The sequence below is a fragment of the Curcuma longa genome, chromosome 4 (assembly GCF_044706935.1).
Source record: "Curcuma longa cultivar G26 ecotype Majalengka, Jawa Barat chromosome 4, ITB_CL_G26_1.1, whole genome shotgun sequence".
Taxonomy (NCBI): domain Eukaryota; kingdom Viridiplantae; phylum Streptophyta; class Magnoliopsida; order Zingiberales; family Zingiberaceae; genus Curcuma; species Curcuma longa.
Genome location: NC_133864.1, coordinates 6,946,047 through 6,965,627, shown reverse-complemented (window position 1 = coordinate 6,965,627; position 19,581 = coordinate 6,946,047). Strand labels below are relative to the sequence as shown.

Here is a 19,581-nt window from a genome sequence, read left to right as displayed (position 1 = left end):
TTTTCTTAGTTAAATTTAATAAATCATACTCAATCAAACCGAGTCGAATTAAAAATTTATATTTAATGGCTTATTAGTTTAGTTGTTTCAGATTATAAAGTAGATAATTTTATCAAGTTTAGTCAAACATCTATAAATTTGGATAAGTTGTTGTGGTTGAAGCCTATAGATTAGGTTATAACACTTTCAAAGAGAGAATTAAGCTTCACGACTATATATGAACAGCTAAATCAAAAAATTACAATTGACTACGACGAAGGAGAATATTACCTCGACTTCATTAAGATTCGACCCTTACCTACTTCAACAACTCTGTTCCGTCATAACCAACTCAATTATGTCCCGGGACTATAAGATCAATTCTCTACATATCTATATCTATTCAATTATGCTTTTTTGATTGTGGCTCATCTAACCATGTCTGTCCTTGGTTGGTTGGTGAAGAGTAGGTGTGTTGTGACTTGAAGCTTGACCTTGAGTGTGTGGCCTCATGCCATGAGATGAAGGTGAGGTAACAAAGACATGACTTGTAAGCCATTAGACTTTAGGTGCGATCCTACTCACAGGATAATCATCATATTATCATTAATTCACATATTTGATTAGCTCAAATGCTCCTTTCAAGTTCCAATAACTTTAATTTTTTAAAATAAATAAACAACTTTATTGTTTGCATCGAATGAAGACCAGAACAGAGAAAAATTTGAGCAATTAGTTAACGTATGGCCAACCTGATTATAATGTATTGCCAACTTTATTATGAGTGTGGGGTTCAACATAATGAAACAAGAGTTGGTCCTAGTTCAGTCTGTTCAAAGGTAACTTTTTACCATTTGCTTTATCTAATAATAAGCAAATTAGATCTGTAAGACTCTCTACTAGGTTAGGTTGGAGTTTAAATCTATATCCCCAAATGGAAGATAATCTTTCATCTATGTTTGAATGTTTTAGGGCTAAGACAACAAAAAAAATACATCTTTGCAATTTGGAATTTCAATAAGATTTAGTTAGCATATACAGAATTGAGATAAAAGTATACAAATAGGACTGGAAATGAATATTAAGGCTAAAAATTTGATTACTTGAATGAAAGATGGGAAGGAAGTGACACAAAAATGTAAATAATGATGAAACTTCTTGCTTTCTTCCCTCTTTTAACTTTCTGTCCAAGAAAACACAGCTTAAAAGGACAACAAAGAATTGCATTGAATTTGCTTCATTTAAGACTCTAGTGATCATTTCCATCATCAGATTAGTTTGTCTTTATTTAATTTTTTTTACGATATGTGCATAACAAAAACATATCTCCAAATCATTTCAGCAACATTACGGTTAGTATCCCAGAAAGTTAGAGGCAGGTGCCATACCATCAATTTTGTGGTTTCCCTTGCCATTCTTTGAGCATTAATCCTTGTTCAATGTGAGCTGGAAACAGACGTCATTCCTTTACAAGTTTGTGTGACAATTTCATGAAGGCAGGTTGGAGATTTCATCAAATTTTCAGCCGAGTCCTGATCCATGGCTCGAGGTATTGTAACTCTTCTTTGGCGACAGAATGATCAAGATTAGGATAGGCCTGTGGCTCAAAAACAGAATTGATCAACTAGACGAACTCCAGTGCGGGAAAAGAAAACCTCAAAATATGGCAACCAAGTAAAAAATGGAGAATATAGAGAAAGGGCCAAAAGCTACCTTGAATTCACATTGCATACCAGCCTGTTCCAGAAAAGAAGGTGCAGACTTTCCCGGCGTCAAACAGCACAATTTTGTCCACCATTCCATGGAACCATAATATAGGCGTCTGCAAAATTGCAAGAGAATCGATCTCATGTTGCATAAAGAAACTGTAGCTACCAAGAATTAGAAGTTAAACTATTAACAAAAACAACAAAGGGCCATAGTGATCTTGGTTGAGCTGCAAAATATCAACAAATTTAATTTACAGCACACACTCCTGACAGGAAGTGAGCCATCAGCCATCTATTCTGCTAGTAGATTGTTCATTTGCTGACTTCTATCATTTACTACTTCTTGAGATCAACTTACTATAGAATTTGTGACTTGAACTTTGATATCATTTCCTAAGACAAGCATCCGATGCAAACTTGTGACATGGTATGAAGATGTTTCCAGAAAACTTATTTTAAGGACACCCAATCCCTCCCTCAAACGAAAATTGCTTTCATTCGAGTTGATAAATTGTTATACTCTTAGGTAGGGCATGGATATTGGAAGGACAAATTGCTTTGTGAGACCATCTTAACCAGATTCCACTTTGTTGGAAGAGGTCGACTCAAGAGAGACGAGAATTAGCTTGTTCATTCAATTTAGACTTAATATTAGATCATAATATTTGGGATGCATATAGCCTTCAAGAAATAATCTAGATACATGAAATGGACTCTAGTATGACAAGTAGATTTTGTCAATATCAAGAGAATTATGATTTGCCTAGGTAAGTAAATCAACCATAAGAAGCAATAATCATGTCTAATCAAGTTCACATTAAAAGAAAAACATTGCAAAGGAGGAAGTCAATGTCCACGAACCTTTTTGGCTTCAGGGGAAATGGATGCTATTATTGATGAGTTAAAAGGTACCCATCCACTGAATACTGCACCACCACCCAAAGTCTTTGGATAAAGCAATACAGTTGCTAATGTCAAAGCACCTGGATGATAGTTGCAAGCCTACTTAGCAGTTCCATGGTCTCTCAGCATAAATCATAATAGTAAACCCATCAAATAATTAGCAACACCATTACCTCCTTGACTAAATCCACAGACAAATATGTTTTTAGTGGGTATGCCAGCAGCAACCTCCTTGTCTATAATTGCATGCACTGTCTTGACTGCTTCAAGGACACTATTTTCATCATTGGGAGATGCCTAATTATCACACGACAGATTATTTAATTTATCAAAGAAACTAATTAGTCAATTAATTCAAAGGACCATGTTGAAGGTACTGCATACCAAAGATGTATATTGGTTAATAAATGCTTTTAAAAATAGGTGAAGAAATCTGATGGTCTAGGGCAAGATTCTTTTCTTCTTTGCAGAAGAAAAGAATCTTGTTGATCTAGCAAATTTAACCTATAAACTGTGCACCTATGCTAACTCAATCTTTATATTTTAATACAACTTAGCCAGATGCAATATCATGAATGAAACTGAGGAATCCTACATTACATCTTATATTAGGTCGCTTGCACTGTGATTAAAACATTCATTGCAATAAATATCTAAACCCATGATTCCTTACATAAAGAAGCAATTATGTATACGGAGAACCTCAAATGTCAAATGAATTAATCTCATAAACTGAAAGAGAAAACCAAACCAAAAAAATTGCCTACGGCAAATCATCAAGATTAAGGAAGAATTCAATCTCTCACACCTTAAGGACTCTGAATTTCAGCCTGCTATTTTTTCCCCCCATTAACTTCAACAATGATGATAAATTATTAATATAAAGAAGTTTTTCCTCAAAAATATTGAATGACCATGAAGTTAAAGGAATTTGTTTAACCTGAAAAGGTGCAGTTCTTTAATCATGGTTAATGGACCTATGCAAATGTAAAATTCAATCCTCAGTTAATATTTCTTGTAAACTTTAATCCTACTGCAAATTCAATATTCACTTACAGCATTCACGGGTATCTCATAAATGTCGAACCAGGAAGGCATGACTGCTCCATCTGCAAACGCAAAAAAGCAGAAAAGAGTAAGAATAATTTTCATTCAATCTAATTGCTGTATGTTCGAAACTTAGATTAATCTTGGAGTTCATCAGCAAAACATCTCAGATGAGTGCTAATTCATCTAGAAATTCCCCAAGTCAGACAAAAAAATTCATATCTTTTACGTGTTTCCATCTATGTAGACGAATAGGAGACTACATCCAACGGCACAAACCCTAGACTAGAGAATCCTACGTTAATGAAAATTATCCAAACGATTCACATACTAATGATGAAGAACTGAACGGCGAAACGATCAAACGCACACCATATCTGCTCTAAAACAACACGAAAGAAACAGATCTAATCGAGAAGGGATGTGGAATACTGTTGCAGGTGACGGGAGCGCGAGGCGCAGAGGGAAATGACCACTCGGTGCGACTGAACTCGGGGGAAGAGAAGAAAGTGCGGATGGGCACGTTGGCGGGGCCGGAGTCGCCCAATCCGTGGAGCCATACCACGAAGCTACGGGCGGAGAGCTGCGGCGGCGCAGGGATCTGGCGGCTGAGGAGGGAGGAGAGAAGGGAGACGACGGTGACGGTGACGGCGGCGACGGCGAGAGGGCGGAGGAAGAGGGGAACTGATAGGATGCTCATGAGTCGTCCGATGATGCACGCATCGAAAAAGACCGGAGCCAGATGACGTATTGAGTTAGAATGTATGGATCGTAATTGGGCCGGCCCAATTAGAAAGTAATTTAATTGAGAAAAAAAACTGAATGACAAATAAATAAATAATATATCGGCGGTCGGCGTCTCATCCTCCTCTCCCTCTCGTTTGATGGCAACTCCGCCTCGATGCAGCTCGGCCTTTCCCCCTTCGCTCTCTCCCTATCCCTTCTCTTCCCTCGCCGTCATGGTCGCGGTCAGGTACGATTTCTTCTCTCCCTCAATTTCGATGGTCGGGGACCCGTCGCGTCCTTCAATTCGAGAATCCATCCGTTGGGCTGATTACGACGTCGTCCGCTGGCTGTCTCGAGGAATCCGGCGAATTCGTCCGAGTTCGGACGCTTCCGTGCCGGATTTTGCGGATGGGATCTTACTTGCTTCGAATCCCTTTCGGGGTTTTGGTTTTGCGGAAAGTTTCGGTCTTGGTGGGTTTCTCGGCGTCGTGTTTGCAGATGTAGGGTTAGGGTTCGGTGGGCTGTATTGGGGCATCGAATGTAGATTTGGTATCTTCAGAATGGGGCGCGTCTCTAGTCCCCGATTCTTGATTGGGGATGAATGCCGAAAGCTTTTTGTGTGTGTAATTTTATGTGAAAATTAGGACTTTTTGTTGACTGGTGTAGATAATTCTTCTTTGAAGAATCCTTGGCCTAAAATTGCATGTGTTCTAAATTTTGTGCTGCAGGAAGAACATAGTGTGCATATTTGATGGATGATGATTGTTCCAATGGACACGTCATCGTCTCCCTCGTCTCGGGAGCTTGTACAACGGCTTCTTAAAAAGGTATAAACTTGTACGTTTATTTTTTGTTGTATCTTGTTTTGTTCGTGGTTGCAGTTTTGCAATTGCACTTGCTCCTGCTGCTACAATTATTAATCTTAATAGTTTTTGAGAATGAAGCATACAAGTCAATGGTACGCTGATCTGATATATACAGTACATATTAATCTATGATTTTATTGAATTTACAGCATTTTCCACATTGCTGAATGAGTAATTATTGCTCTTCAGTTGACCTAAGTAATACTCTGTTGAAGTTTCCTCTCATCATGTATATTTGATAAGATTCCTCACATACCCCCACCCCCTCCCCTTCCCTCATTGGAAAATTGGATTCACATCGTCAAGCATAAGCCTAGTCTTGTATTCATGCACCTTCTCCTCTCTGTATGTGACCATTTATGTTAGGTTATCTGACTTCTCAAGTTGAACATTGAATTATATAAATATAAGGGTACATATTATGTCTTTCATTCTCACAAAATTACAACACAAGTTGTCTTCATTATATCGCCATGTCATTTCCTTACTGAATTGTGCACGTATCAAATTAATGTGCTTTGAATATGTATTAATATCCTTTACAAACTCTCCATTCAGAATATTGATTTAGAGAATGGATTGCGAAGGTCAGCTCAGTCAAAAGTTCCTTCAGACCCCAATTCATGGTTTCAAATGCGAGAGAACTACGAAACTATAATTCTTGAAGATCATGATTTTTCAGAAAAACATGATATCGATTATGTCCTTTGGCAACTGCACTATAAAAGAATCGAAGAGTTTAGGCACCATATTAATGCTGCAGCATCTGCTGGATCTAATACATCTGGTGCGAAGGCCCTGGTTCGTCCTGATAAAGTGAAGAAAATTCGTTCTGTCTTTAAAAGCTTTCTTATGGAAGCAACTGGATTTTACCATGATCTGATATTGAAAATCAGGGCAAAATATGGCCTACCTTTGAGCTACTTTAACGAGGGAACTGGCAGTGAAAATGTTTTGACCAAAGATGAGAAGAAATTGGCTGAGATGAAGAAAGGACTTATGCCTTGTTACCATTGTCTGATATATTTGGGAGACCTTGCTCGTTACAAAGGACTTTATGGGGAGGGAGACTCTGTTAGCCGTGATTTTGCAGCAGCTGCTAGTTACTATATGCAGGCAACTTCTATGTGTCCTTCACATGGTAATCCACATCACCAGGTTAGGATCATTGTTAATTCACAATTATCACCACCCTTGGTGTATCCTTGCATAGAGTAATTCATCGGGTTTATGCTTCATATAAATTTGTACTAGCTGGCAATACTTGCTTCCTACTCGGGTGATGAACTGTTGGCAATCTACCGCTACTTCAGAAGTCTGGCTGTCGATATTCCATTTTCAACAGCAAGAGATAACTTGATTGTTGCTTTTGAGAAGGTAGCCTTTTACTTCTTATAACCATTATAGTACCTATCTTCTACTTTGTCGTCTTATGATTTTAATTCTTTTGAGTATCCGTATCAAGTATGAACTATCAAGATCATGTTTGTTCTTGGAGGTAAAGAGAAAGGGATGATAGATAAAGATCCCTTCATTTAGTCTTGAATTGCTAAGTGATGCTTCTAAACCATGCTTAAATATTAAGAGGGCCCTTGTCTTAGTCTATTGGCATTTTAGTTTGAATTGATTCTCTTTGGGGCTTTAATATGGTATCAGAATTCATCTTTTTATCTCTACCAATGCTGGGGCTGAGCCACTATGTTAAAAGGTGACATGCCAGAGGAGGTAAGGAGGAAGTAATGGAGGTAGAAAATCCCATCTTTTTGTTCCACATTGCTAAATTAGATTTCTAAAGAATCCTTTGAAAACGATATGGGTTTTTTCTTTCTTTATTAAATATATCAGTTTTTTTTATAATAAGCATATGATATCTGAATGTTTCCCATCACATGTTGAAGTTAAAGACATGTTATTAATTGTTCTTTTTTCCCTATATTTGTCCCTTTTGTTTTAATCTTTTGTTTTCTGTTTAACAATTGTCTAGAACCGACAAAGTTACTCACAGCTGTCTTGCAATTCAAAAACAACCTCAATGGGAAAAATTCCTATGCTGTCAGCTGGGCAAGCTAGAGGAGGTGGAGGTGGGAATGAAAAGCTGCTGGAAGAAGATAACAAAGTAGAAAGTATCCATAAAGAGAAAGAGATGACTAAGTCAGAAGTACTTAATGCCTTTTCTACTCGCTTTGTTCGCCTTAATGGTATCCTTTTCACGCGAACAAGGTACTTTACTTTTCTTACTATTCCTTTTCTTTTGAACTTCTTGATGTTGTTACATAACTTGGCTCCTAAACTTAACAGCTTGGAAATTTTTGAAGAAGTATTTCCTTCATTAATTAATGATCTGAATGTGCTTCTGTCCTCTGGTCCCAAAGAGAATCTTAATTTTGGTCTTGATGCTATTGAAAATACATCAGCCAGTCTGAGGCTTATTGCCATTCTGATATTCACTATACATAATGTGAAAAGAGAGTCTGAGAACCAATCGTATGCTGAGGTTTTACAGCGAACTGTGTTGCTGCAGATTGCATTTACATTCATTTTTGAGTTTGCTGGTCACATTTTTAAGCGATGCATAGATCTTCATGATGCTGCATCAAGCTGTCTTTTGCCATCTGTCCTGGTTTTCATTGAGTGGTTGGCGTGTAATCCAGACGTAGCAGCTGCCTCTGATATTGGTGAAAAATTTGCTATTACAAGATTATTCTTCTGGAGCCAATGTGTTGCGTTATTGAACAAACTTATTCAGACTGGTCTTGTATCCGTTGATGGTGACAGCGACGAAGATTGCTTTTTCAATATGAATAGGTATGAAAGTGAAATTGGTGATAGGCTTGCCCTCTGGGAGGATTTTGAGTTGAGAGGATTCTTACCCTTGACACCAGCACATACCATCTTGGATTTTTCAAGGAAACATGCCTATGGAAGTGATGGGGGCAAGGACAAATTATCTCGTGTCCGGAGGATTCTAGCCGCTGGTAAAGCTCTTGCAGGTGTTGTTTCAGTTAATCAGCAGAGAATATATATTGATACAAGCCTGAAGAAATTCATAATGAGCAAAGAGCCACCAATGCTTGGAGGCCTTATGGATTCTACCCTTTCAAGTTCATTTGATCCAATTGAGAGAATAGTTGATATTGGGAGAATGCCAAATACATCTAGTTCTGGATTTTCACAAACTAAGACAAGACCTTGTGTTGAAGGAGAAGAAGAGGAAGAAGAAATTGTTTTCAGGCCTACTGTTTCTGACAAATACGAAGATGTAAATGCTTCAAAATTGACTACTTTTGACATATTCAATCCTCTACAAGCATCATCTGTAGGTGATTGGATGGCACACACTCATCCTCTTTCTGTTCCTTTTGATGGTGTTCCAATTTCGGCTGTTTCAAATGCGAGTTTGAATCTGCATCCATATGCCAATACTATCATGCAGCTTCCTTTGCAGCATATTAACTCTACTTCCAGGTGGTTTCCAAAGCAAGATGAATCCCTCTCTGATGGACTAAGAAATATGAATATAAGTGGAAATTTATATATGAATAACCAGATGTTGCAAGAAGGTTTGAATAACTTGCAGCGAAATTCATTTTTACCTGGAGTTTGTTCTTCTGCCATTCCAAATGCCAGCAGCGCACACTCTGGTCAATATAAAACATCAGAGGTCTTGTTTTCGTCCCCACTTGATAATTTGGTGCATTCAGGAGCAGCATCTGACGGAAGGGTTTTGAGACCTCCACCCTTACCATCACTTAGAAAAACTCCTGTAAGTCGTCCAGTTAGACACTTGGGGCCACCTCCTGGATTTGGCCATATTCCTTCAAAGCAGCAGGAGGAATCAATCGCTAACTCTTATGTGAAGGAACAGCAGCCTGAGCTTGACGATTACAGATGGCTAGATGGTCATCAATCTTCATCTTCTAAGAGCATAGGGACAGTGAACTCACTTAATCAAAATCCGCATGGGTATCCATATGCTAATATGAGCAGTACTACTGCTTTTACCGATGCTTCTAGTTTTCCATTTCCTGGGAAACAAGTTTCTAGCATACAGGCACAGGCAACTGATGGGCATGATCTTCAGGTTTTTGAGCAACTGAAAGCCCATACTAGGCATAAACTTGAGCAATCAACCCCACAAAACACTCTGGTGCCTGAACAACATCAAGCATAATCTCTTTGATCTAACTGGTATTTTCTGAGATTTTGTAACAACTATGAGTTAATAATTCAAATTCGGAACTAAATTACAATCGTTGTTTCAGAACTTTCATCTGTTTATCTAATTTATTTTTCTATATATTATAGTGAATGATGGAAGTCATTTACGATGAGTTTGGAAGAAGTTCTGCAACCTGGTGCCAATTGACGTCGGTCCTACCTTTGCATTTGTAAAGGTTGTTACCTTTATATTGAGCATGGATCATGGAAGCATTGCGCCGTGTGGACCTAAATCTGGTAGGCAGTGGTTCTTCTTCTTTTCATTTTTATCTTGTTTATAATTAATTTATCAAATGAAAATATTCAAATCAACAAGAAGTAACCATGGCAGACCTGCAATGTCACGTTGAAATAGATTTGTTTACCTTTTCCAATTTAATGCCTCTATCCTAATGCTTGAGGAAGAGTAATCTGTCCTGGATATACCATGGTGCACTATCCAGTACCTTCTTCATTTTTTTCCTCATGCCCAAATCATAAGAGAAGAAAACCAGTAGGTAACATAAACACCTCTAAATTTTCTTTCATCCTCCATAAGGAGATCACATCTCCTTAACAACCTGATAGGCTGGTGTAGCTCACCAGTGAGGAGGATATACAGTATCTCTCACTCTCTTCCAGTTTATCAGTTGAAGATTCCTTCTGAACCTTGCTATCAAGCACACTAGGAGCTACAAATTTCAGCTTACAATCTGAACCCCATTAGCATCTGTATTTGAAAAGACAGACCACCACAAAACCCCAGCTTTATCAGCACTGTCCTTTTCAGATTCAAGCACATTAGCTCCAATTTTCGCTGATAAAATCTCATTCACTGGCTCAGAGATCAACTCTTCCTCAGCCCCCGAATCTGCCTTCCAACGTCCTTGATCACATCTGCCACCCACTGTCCTTCATCCTGTTTCGACCAAGATAAAAGAGGGAAATCATGATGGAAATGTCCAAAATTACTCATTTCACTTACACCAGCCGTCCTGCAAGACCCTGTCAAAAGCTCCTCTCCTCTCTGAGTCTCTGTTCACACTTCACACAGCTTCAGAAAACACCAGATTTCAAAATGAAGGCAGAGCCATCCAACAAGAAGGTTTCCTCTGATACCCTGCCGGTATCAACAGTGTCATTTATAGTTAATGTTGTCTGACTTTTTGGGGGATGCTTTACTATTGCAGTGAGCGATTGGATCAACAGAATCATATTGAAGTCAATTAGACCTTTGAATGAAGTGTTATACTGGGCATGCTTCTTTGTAAAATAGTTTACACTTGAAGAGTGCCTATTTTAATTGGGAAAAGGGTAATAGAGAGGAAGTGAATCGGACACGATCTGGTAAAGGATATGGGAAGGTTCAGGTAAAAATTTGAAAATGAGAGGCTTTTTCAGATAAATGCCCCCTTTATATTTGATGTCAGAACCTGCCCATATTTAAATGTTCCATAGGAGTTTTAGATTCAGGTAAAAATTTGAAAATGAGGGGTTTTCAGATAAATGCCCTGTTTATATATTTTATTTAACAACCTGCCCATATTTAAATGTTCCATGGGAGTTTTAGATTTATTTATTTTTATGTGACTCAAATCTCTGAACTTGTCTATGTTTTCTTGGCAACTTGTATTTCTTCTTTAGTTGCTGAAAGTGAATTCGACTATTTAGGAGACAAGTGCATGTAGTTTCTCCTATAGTCGCTGAGCAAATGTATTTTGAATGGACGACAATTAGAAACATTGGATGATAGATTCTATAGTTAAAAGGGCTGTATCTATTATTACAGAGGGAAAAGCTAAAGAAACTACTAGATAATGGATTTTATTTATTTGATTATTACTAGTGAGATAGTTGCATAAGGTTAAATATATGGATAAGATTCATCTAGTCAATGTCAAATAGGTGGAATGAACATGGCTTATAATGGACACAAATGCATTGTCTGACTACCCAAAGGAAAAAAACCACTGTTCTAGATAAAATTAGGCTAAATTTAATGTGAAATAGATGGATGCAATTTTAGACATTGTGTATAAGCTTTCGTAGTCAGCAGTATGACAAGATTACCGGTGCATAGGTCTTTGCTAATTCCTGAAACATAGAGGCCATAAAAAAACTGAGGCACCATATATGAAGTGCCAACTGATGCTGCAGAAGGCGTTTATAAAGAACATCAATATCACATTCCTACTGTACTGACAAAGGAAATTACCCTTAGCGAAAAGTGCCATTAACTTCCTTCAAATTAAATTATGAAAGGGAAAGCAATATTTGATAACTGGCTCAAGGTACTTTCTGTGTTTTCATCACATATTTACTCGAGAAAAATGAAGCTTTTGAATGCACCGACTCTTTTTTCCTTCCCAGAATGGCATTGGTGATCAGGCTCGAGGATGAATGATTACGATTGTGGGGAAATCTCAAGCATGTTGATGTGATACACTTTTCGAACAAATGTTTTATCTTCATGGACTTTCCTCCTTGGTGGTGGTTGGTGGTAATCAGCCACAAGCTTTAGTATCTTTCATCTTATGCTTCTATCTTGTAATTCAACCCATCTCATCAGAAGTGATCTTTAGCTGTTCGAAAGGATGCCCACATCATTGATGGGAAAGGTTATCTATCTTATGAAGGAATTTGTAGCTGCACACAATGATCTCCGACCGGTGGCTGTATGATAATGATACTTTTCAGGACATGGAGGAGCCTCTTTCTATTCTTGTTGAATCGAGGATAGTTTATTCTGAATTTTATATGTAATAAATGCTGTGGTTTGAATCGTGTGGTGTGCTTTATAATCCATACTGGACTCGGAAGCCTGGAACTACCAGCATCAGCTTAAATTTATCCTCCCAAATGTTCTCAGAACAATTACATGGATGTTCTTAGTTGACTCCTCGAAACTTATTATTTGCGATATCTTTATCTCATCGAGCTTGGTATTGATTGCTTATCACGACCAATTAGTTGTTGGCATTCCATTATATTTCATAGCATTTGCTCTTTCCATTTTGTTTAGCCATTGTGCTTCATATTTGATAATTGTGTTTGTGATATTGTTCATAAAGCTTAATAAAACAATTGAGCTCAATTAACTTTCTAATAAACGAACTCCATTATATTCTCTAATCTCGTTTGTTTCTCCTACTCGAACTCATTTTTGTCACCGGCAGGCAATTCTGACACCTTTCACTCCATCTCTTCACTGGTGTCTTATGCCTGAAGCATAAGTAAAGCCCTGCCATCATCATTCATCAAACCTCCACCGCCCCCTCCTCTGCTTTCCAACAGAGTCTTCCTCCCCTCTCCTCCTTTTGCCAACCTCTGCAACATCAAATATGGAGACGGGCCAAAATTCCGGCGCTGCAACTGCCTCCGACGTCGACAGAAGCGACGCCGGCGGAAGGCGGGGAGACCAGTTTGAGTTGCTCCAGGTGTTGCACTCCAAGTTAGAGAAGCTGGAGGAGGAGACGCAGGCGATGAAGCAGAGCATCAGAAGGTGCGCGGAGGAGAGAGCCAAGCTCATGGACGAAATCACAAAGCAGTTCCACAGAATAAGGAAGAGTAGTCTCTCGGTACGTAACTTCCCTCCACTGCTTGATTTCAATCTGAGTATTTTTTTTCCATAACGAGATTGTTTATGTTTGGCTCTTTGCAAATGCAGAACGATCGAGAGCACCAAAAGCTCAACCTCCAAACGTTTCGATCTCTGATCTCAATCATCAAGCAATTAGATGATCATTAAGTATTAATGGAAGCGTCTTGCACCCGACTTCAATTCTTTTTATTTGAAAAAAATATATTATTATAAAGATCTGTTTTTGGTAAAATACTTAATTACGGGTGGCTGTTGGATCGGGTTCGTTCCTTCCAATACCCGCTCCGCTAATCGGCTGGTCCTTCTTCGCCAGTATAAATAGAAGCCTTCCTCTTCGTCTCCACCACCGCCGTCTTCCTCTACCTCCCTTTTAATCGAGACCTCGTCCAAGTAGAAATGGACGGCTTCGGAGCCAAAAGCCTCGCGATCTGCCTCGCCGCCCTCGTCTTCGCCGCCTTCCTCGCTGGTTGTGCCTTCGCCGACGAGGCACCAGCCCCGGCCCCAACCTCTGCTGCCGGAGTCATCTCCCCGCAGCTCGCCGTCGCCGTTTTTGCCTCCTCCATCGCCCTCATTCTTGGATCCCTCCGCCAGTGATGGATCTGGTGCGCTCTGCTATCTGACGATGCTTGTTAGAGTTTTCGTCGCTTCTAGGGATCTTTTTCCAGGTAGATCGTTGTTCATGATCGATGTTTTTACATGTATGTCGTCGATTCTAAGTCGAGCGTATGATGAATGTTGGGATGCGTGTAGATATTTGATACTTCAATTGGTCGCCGAGTTATATTGTTCATCCTCTTGATTTCTTGGCGATTTTCCTTGCATTTGGAGAATTGATTCCTTGCTGATGGAACTGGCATACCCTAAAAATCTCAACATTTTGCTCGATATATCGATTAATCGCTAGGAGTTCGATCATTTTTTAGAAGAAGAGATCCTAAATCTCCTTAGGAGATGCCTTTTCAGGTCGGATTAGCTCGAACACGACGAAAAGATTAATAAAAAAAAAGTCGGAGAGTAACTTTTGGAAAAGCTGGTTGATTTTACAAAAATTAGATCACAAGTCAAATATTTCTTGAAATGTTTTTTTTTGTTATTTTAATCTAAAAATACATATATTTTAAAAATTAAACCACCTATTTGGAATATAATAAAAATAGTTCAACTATCTACATCCTCGATGATGTGATCATCAGATCAGCTCGGTGCATGACGTGGGGTTCTGGAGAAATCATCAGATCATATTGAATTTGTTTTATAAAGTTTTATTTGTATTTTAAGATGCTATTTTCGCCACTCTAATTAATATGTTATCATCAAGTCACACGATTGCATCCTTACTCATACATAAGTATTATGTTTAAAATATATTACTTATTTTTATGTTTTATGATTTAATTTTTTTTAGAAAGTTTAATTAATCTTATAATTCATAATCTTTTTTTTTTAAATGACAGCCGTTATATACCAGAGACTACTGGATGTGATCGATATTATAGAATTTCGAATACAAAATGGCAATTTAACGGAGTGAGAAAATCTAATTCTATACTGTGAATAGGGGTGAATAAAAAGTTTGATTAAATCGAATTAACGGATAGAATTTAAAAGTTTGATTTAATTATTTTAGAAATTTATTTATTTTTTAAAAAAATATCAGTTATTTTAGATAATTCAATTCAATTTAAATTTTTTAAATTTCTAATTCAGTTAAATTGAATAAATTAAATAAATTATTTTTTTCAACTAAATTAGACTAAACCGCACCACGGTCATATCAAGTGACATGACCTGATCGTGTCAAGTGCGGGAACATTAGACATGATCGTGCCAAGTGGCACGGCTAGCCTGCGCTCCCTTTTGGACCTCAAATTTTTTTTTGATTTCATTGGTTGTTCTTAAACATTCACTTAATTCGATCAAAATTTGATATTTTATCAATTTAATTTTTGTTAGAAAGTTCGGTTGGTTCAAAAATATTTTAATTTATTCAGTTTCAATTAAATCAATTTAGTCGGTTTTGTTTTGAACTGATATTGTTCACCCTGATTAATGGATAATGCATAAGATAAGATGAAGTTTTGATTTAAAAAAAAAAACTAAAGAAGGAATAAGGTCTTCAAAGGAGACAACATTAATGGTTCAATTGTGATTTAATTCGATACAATGGATAATGGATAATTAATTAATGGATAAAATGAAGGTTGGGTTTTCCTAAAAAAAAAGGGAATAAGAGTTTCATTGGTTTTCCTAAAAAAACGAAGGGATAAGGATTTCAAAAAGACAACATTAATGGCTCACAAGGAGGAAGGAACTTCACTAGATTCATTGATACAATTGTGTTTTAATTCTTCTGCATATAATGGATAATGCATGGATAATTAATGAATAAAATGAAGGTTGGGTTTTCCTAAAAAAACAAGAAGGAATAAGAGTTTCAATGATTTTCCTAAAAAAATTTAAGGGATAAGGATTTCAAAGAAGACAACATTAATGGCTCACAAGGAGGAAGGAACTTAATTCCCTAAAAATCATGCATAAAATATAAACTATATATATATATATAATTAATTAATTATGATTTACCACTACACTTTGCGTTTACACTACAAACTTTGTCGACAATGTTTTTCAGCTTCACGTCCTCCATCTGGCCTCAGCCACATGGCACTGCCACCACCGGACTCCTCGGCGCTGCCGCTGCCGTTGCCTTCCTCTTGGCCAACTGCCTCTTATGGATTCTCAGGCGACGGGGCAAACGGCTGCCCCCAGGCCCGACCCCGTGGCCCCTCGTGGGCAGCCTCATCCCGTTGCTCCGGCACCGGCCTCACTTCCGGTGGGTCATCGCTGCGGCGGAAGGCAGGGACATCACTTGCATACGCCTGGCGCGCGCCCACGTCGTCGTCGTCAATTCGCCGGAGCTGGCGCGCGAGTTCCTCAAGAGGCACGACGCCAACTTCGCATCGCGGCCGCTCACCGTGGCCACCGAACACTCCAGCCGCAACTTCCTGTCAGTGGTCGTCTGCCCGCTGGGCCCGCAGTGGAAGAAGATGCGGCGCGTGATCGCGTCCGAGGTGCTGAGCAGCGCGAGGCTGCGCTGGCTGGCGGCAGCGCGGGCCGAGGAGGCCGACCACCTCACTAGGTACCTGCGCAACCTGTGCGCCGCTGGAGCCGGAGCCGGAGGCCTCGTCGACATTCGGCTGCTGACGAGGTACTACAGCGGGAACGTGATCAGGCGGATGATCTTCGGGGCGAGGCACTTCGGGGCCGGCGGCCTGCACCAGGGCCCTGGCGAGGAGGAGGTGGAGCACGTGGAGGCGGCGTTCTCGATGCTGTCGATGATCTACGCCTTTTGCCCGTCGGACTTCGTGCCGTGGCTGAGGTGCCTGGATTTGGAAGGCCACGAGAGGATGTCCAAGCAGGCGACGAGCACCATCTACAAGTACCATGATCCGATCATCGACGAAAGGATCGAGAAGTGGAGGAGCGGAGAAAAGAAGGAGGTGGAAGACCTTCTCGACGTCATGATCTCCCTCGCCGACGACTCCGGCGAGCCGATTCTCAGCAGTGAAGAAATTAAAGCTCAATGCGCGGTTAGTGTTCACGATATATTCGTATTATTATTTATCATGAATAATATATTATTTTAAAGGAAATTAAATTTGAATTATTTTATAGCACTTTAATCAGGAATTATTAATAAAAAAAGAAGAAATCATTTTTAGGGAATTATAAGATTTTGTTTATGACACCAAAATAAAATAGGAAACTTTTACAAACTCTTTCGCTTATATCTATAAAATATTGAATCATGATTTTAGTTTGATCATAATTTTAGTTTTTTTTATTACAATAACAAGCTAGTTTACTTTTATTAATTTTACTGACATCGTCTTATTATGATTGCATCATAAAGGCGCATATAATATTTTTTTTATATTGTCTATCATCCATATATTTATTTTTGTAATTCTTATCTTCTATTTCTATTTATGTGCTCATAACATTTAATTACATAAAATATAACAGATTTAATTATATTTTATAAAATAATTATAAAGTTCTTTTTTAACAATTAAATAATTACTTTTTTTTTTTTTGTAGGAGTTAATCTATGCCGCCGTGGACAATCCCTCAAACACAGCGGAGTGGCTGTTGGCACAGTTGCTGGAACAACCTGACGTCATGCGAAAAGCCGTTGAGGAGTTGGATCGGGTGGTGGGCAAGGAGCGGTTAGTAGTCGAATCCGACTTTGCTCGACTCCCCTACGTGAAGGCATGCGCTCGTGAGGCCCTCCGTCTCCACCCGGTCGCACCCTTCAACCTTCCTCACGTCGCCATCGACGACGCCGTCGTTTCCAACTACTTCATCCCCAAGGGGAGCATGGTGTTATTGGGTCGATTTACACTCGGGCGAAATCCCAAGGTCTGGGATGATCCGACCCGATTCGACCCGGACCGACACTTGATGGATGGACACCAAGAGGTGGAGCTAGCAGAGCCGAGTCTACGAATGATATCGTTTACCACCGGGCGTCGACAGTGCATGGGAGCTCTACTTGGGACGATGATGACCTACATGTTGATCGGAAGGGTGCTCCAAGCGTTCGAGTGGAGCTTACCGGCCGGCGAGACTAGCATCGACTTCTCAGAGGAAAGGATGAGCCTCTTCATGGCCAAACCTCTAACGGCTTGTGCAAAGATTCGATTGCCGGATTTGTTAGAGAATCTATGAGCAAATTTAGACAAAAGTAGTTCCCTTTAAACTGAAAGACAAAAGAAAACAATGATCCCTGAACTCAAATGTGATCTACTATACTGTAATTTCCCTTTAAACTTGACCAGCTCATATTTAAATATAAATGAGTAGTGTTTTAGATTTATATCTAGTAGATGAATCAGAAGCGAAGATCCTCTACATTCAAAATTGATCTTAGTAAAATCTAAAGACCTGAAAAATAAAAATAAAAAAATAGATCGAAGGGCAAATTTTGGAAAAGCTCTGATTTTTTTAAAAAATTAGATCAACTGGTCAAATATTTTATTGAAATGTTAATTTTTTGTGATTTTAACCTAAAAATATAAATATATTTTTAAAAATTAAAACGCCTATTTGAAATACAATAAAAATAACTATTTTAATATTTGAGCAATACTTGTTTATTGTGTAGCTATTTTAATATTGAACACAAAAACACAATCTAACCTACAAGATAATTTTTTTTAACTTTTAAAAATCTAATTGCAATCAGAAATATCAAACATAAATAAATACTTACGATTTTACTTGTGTTGAACCATTTACTTGAACCATATTAAACTCTATTGTGAAAATAAATGCTAAGCCTAGATGCCAGTTGGGAAAGTATGGCGCATGCATACTCTTAAAAAATGACACTTAATTAAACATAAACGATATTAGTAATCAATACATATCAAAAGTTTATTATAATAGAGTCAATATATAATTGAATACGTTTTATCATATATAGAAGTGTAATTTTCTATAAAGCCGAGGGTGTTATAATGAATAAATTGATCACCTTTCTTGAGGTCTCTATGACTAATAGACGCAATGATCATCTTCATTATTAAAAGGACAGAAGATATATCTAATTATCTTATCTTGCTCAGCTTGAAGAAGGAGGGTTTGAAATGTGCTCTTTTATTTTTCAAGAAGCATAAAATACTAAATGTTTTGGAATTTTCCCGTCCATTCAACTGACTCTAAAACTCTAAATCCCCACCCTGCCTGTCTGCTTGCTCGCCCGCCCAACCGGTTTAGTGAATCAATATGCAAACTAACTAAACCGGACCGAATAGTACGAGGGGTGAGATACCCTTTTGATAAAAAAAAAATTAAAGTAAGGTGCCTCTTTATCGATTCGGTAAAAAAGAAACATCTATTTGATTTTTGTCCATGTAAGATGCATCTTTCCTAAAAAAAATAATAAATAAAAAGGAGAAGATTATTTATAATAAAAAAGTGCAGCGATTTAGTTGTTGAAATATTACTAATATATATAGGTCCTTGCATAATATATTTTGAAAGAAAATACATTGGAAATGAAATTATAAAGCGAGTTATTGCGAGACAATCTATAATTAACTTAATTCCTTAGTTAACAATGGTGGAGCTTACTCGGGCTGTAGTCCGAGGGCTGACGACGGACGATGACGTTGAGAGAACGCTGCGGTATGGGAGAAAGAAAGAAAGCCATATGAGAAAAAGAGAAAGGCAACCTGGGGCCGGAGATCAGTTCGTTCGTGATCAGTCCACCAGGTAGAATATTATCTCTCAGTTGAGCTGGTTACTCCATTTCTAGTTAAGTAAGGTCACTTTTATTTAATCTGTTCATGACAGATCTCGACTTCGCGTCGATCTACTTACACCTTGTCGTAAAGCTCGATTTATAATAAAACACATTGCTCTCATTATCCTTGATGATGAGATCTAAAAGCTTCATATTATCTAGGTCAAAACTGGATTGAGCTGATGAAAAAAAATCTCCACTTGAACTGCCATGCGGGACCTATAGGTTGTTGCGCGAGCCACG

The 19,581-nt window shown here is 38.4% G+C and overlaps 3 protein-coding genes across 3 annotated transcripts; 2 read left to right on the top strand and 1 right to left on the bottom strand.

Annotated features, from left to right (window-relative positions):
• Window positions 1–1,110: 1,110 nt before the first annotated feature.
• On the bottom strand, window positions 1,111–4,342 carry LOC141828288 (putative carboxylesterase Os04g0669500). Its single transcript, XM_074715688.1, is given in 7 exon segments — window positions 1,111–1,576; window positions 1,693–1,746; window positions 1,748–1,801; window positions 2,550–2,671; window positions 2,765–2,888; window positions 3,648–3,700; window positions 4,071–4,342. Coding segments are annotated over 7 exon segments (759 nt in total). The 5' UTR covers window positions 4,339–4,342; the 3' UTR covers window positions 1,111–1,492.
• A 178-nt stretch (window positions 4,343–4,520) lies between these two features.
• LOC141826844 (nonsense-mediated mRNA decay factor SMG7-like) lies at window positions 4,521–12,426 on the top strand. The gene is made up of 8 exons (XM_074714158.1): window positions 4,521–4,611; window positions 5,093–5,191; window positions 5,789–6,388; window positions 6,485–6,607; window positions 7,215–7,450; window positions 7,529–9,418; window positions 9,536–9,685; window positions 11,798–12,426. Exons 2-6 carry the CDS (start codon window positions 5,120–5,122, stop codon window positions 9,399–9,401), a joined length of 2,904 nt encoding a protein of 967 aa, XP_074570259.1. The 5' UTR covers window positions 4,521–4,611; window positions 5,093–5,119; the 3' UTR covers window positions 9,402–9,418; window positions 9,536–9,685; window positions 11,798–12,426.
• A 3,223-nt stretch (window positions 12,427–15,649) lies between these two features.
• Window positions 15,650–17,759, top strand: LOC141826108 (tyrosine N-monooxygenase-like). Its single transcript, XM_074713360.1, has 2 exons — window positions 15,650–16,618; window positions 17,130–17,759. The coding sequence occupies exons 1-2, from the start codon at window positions 15,650–15,652 to the stop codon at window positions 17,757–17,759; spliced, it is 1,599 nt and encodes a 532-aa protein (XP_074569461.1).
• The last annotated feature ends 1,822 nt before the right edge of the window (window positions 17,760–19,581 follow it).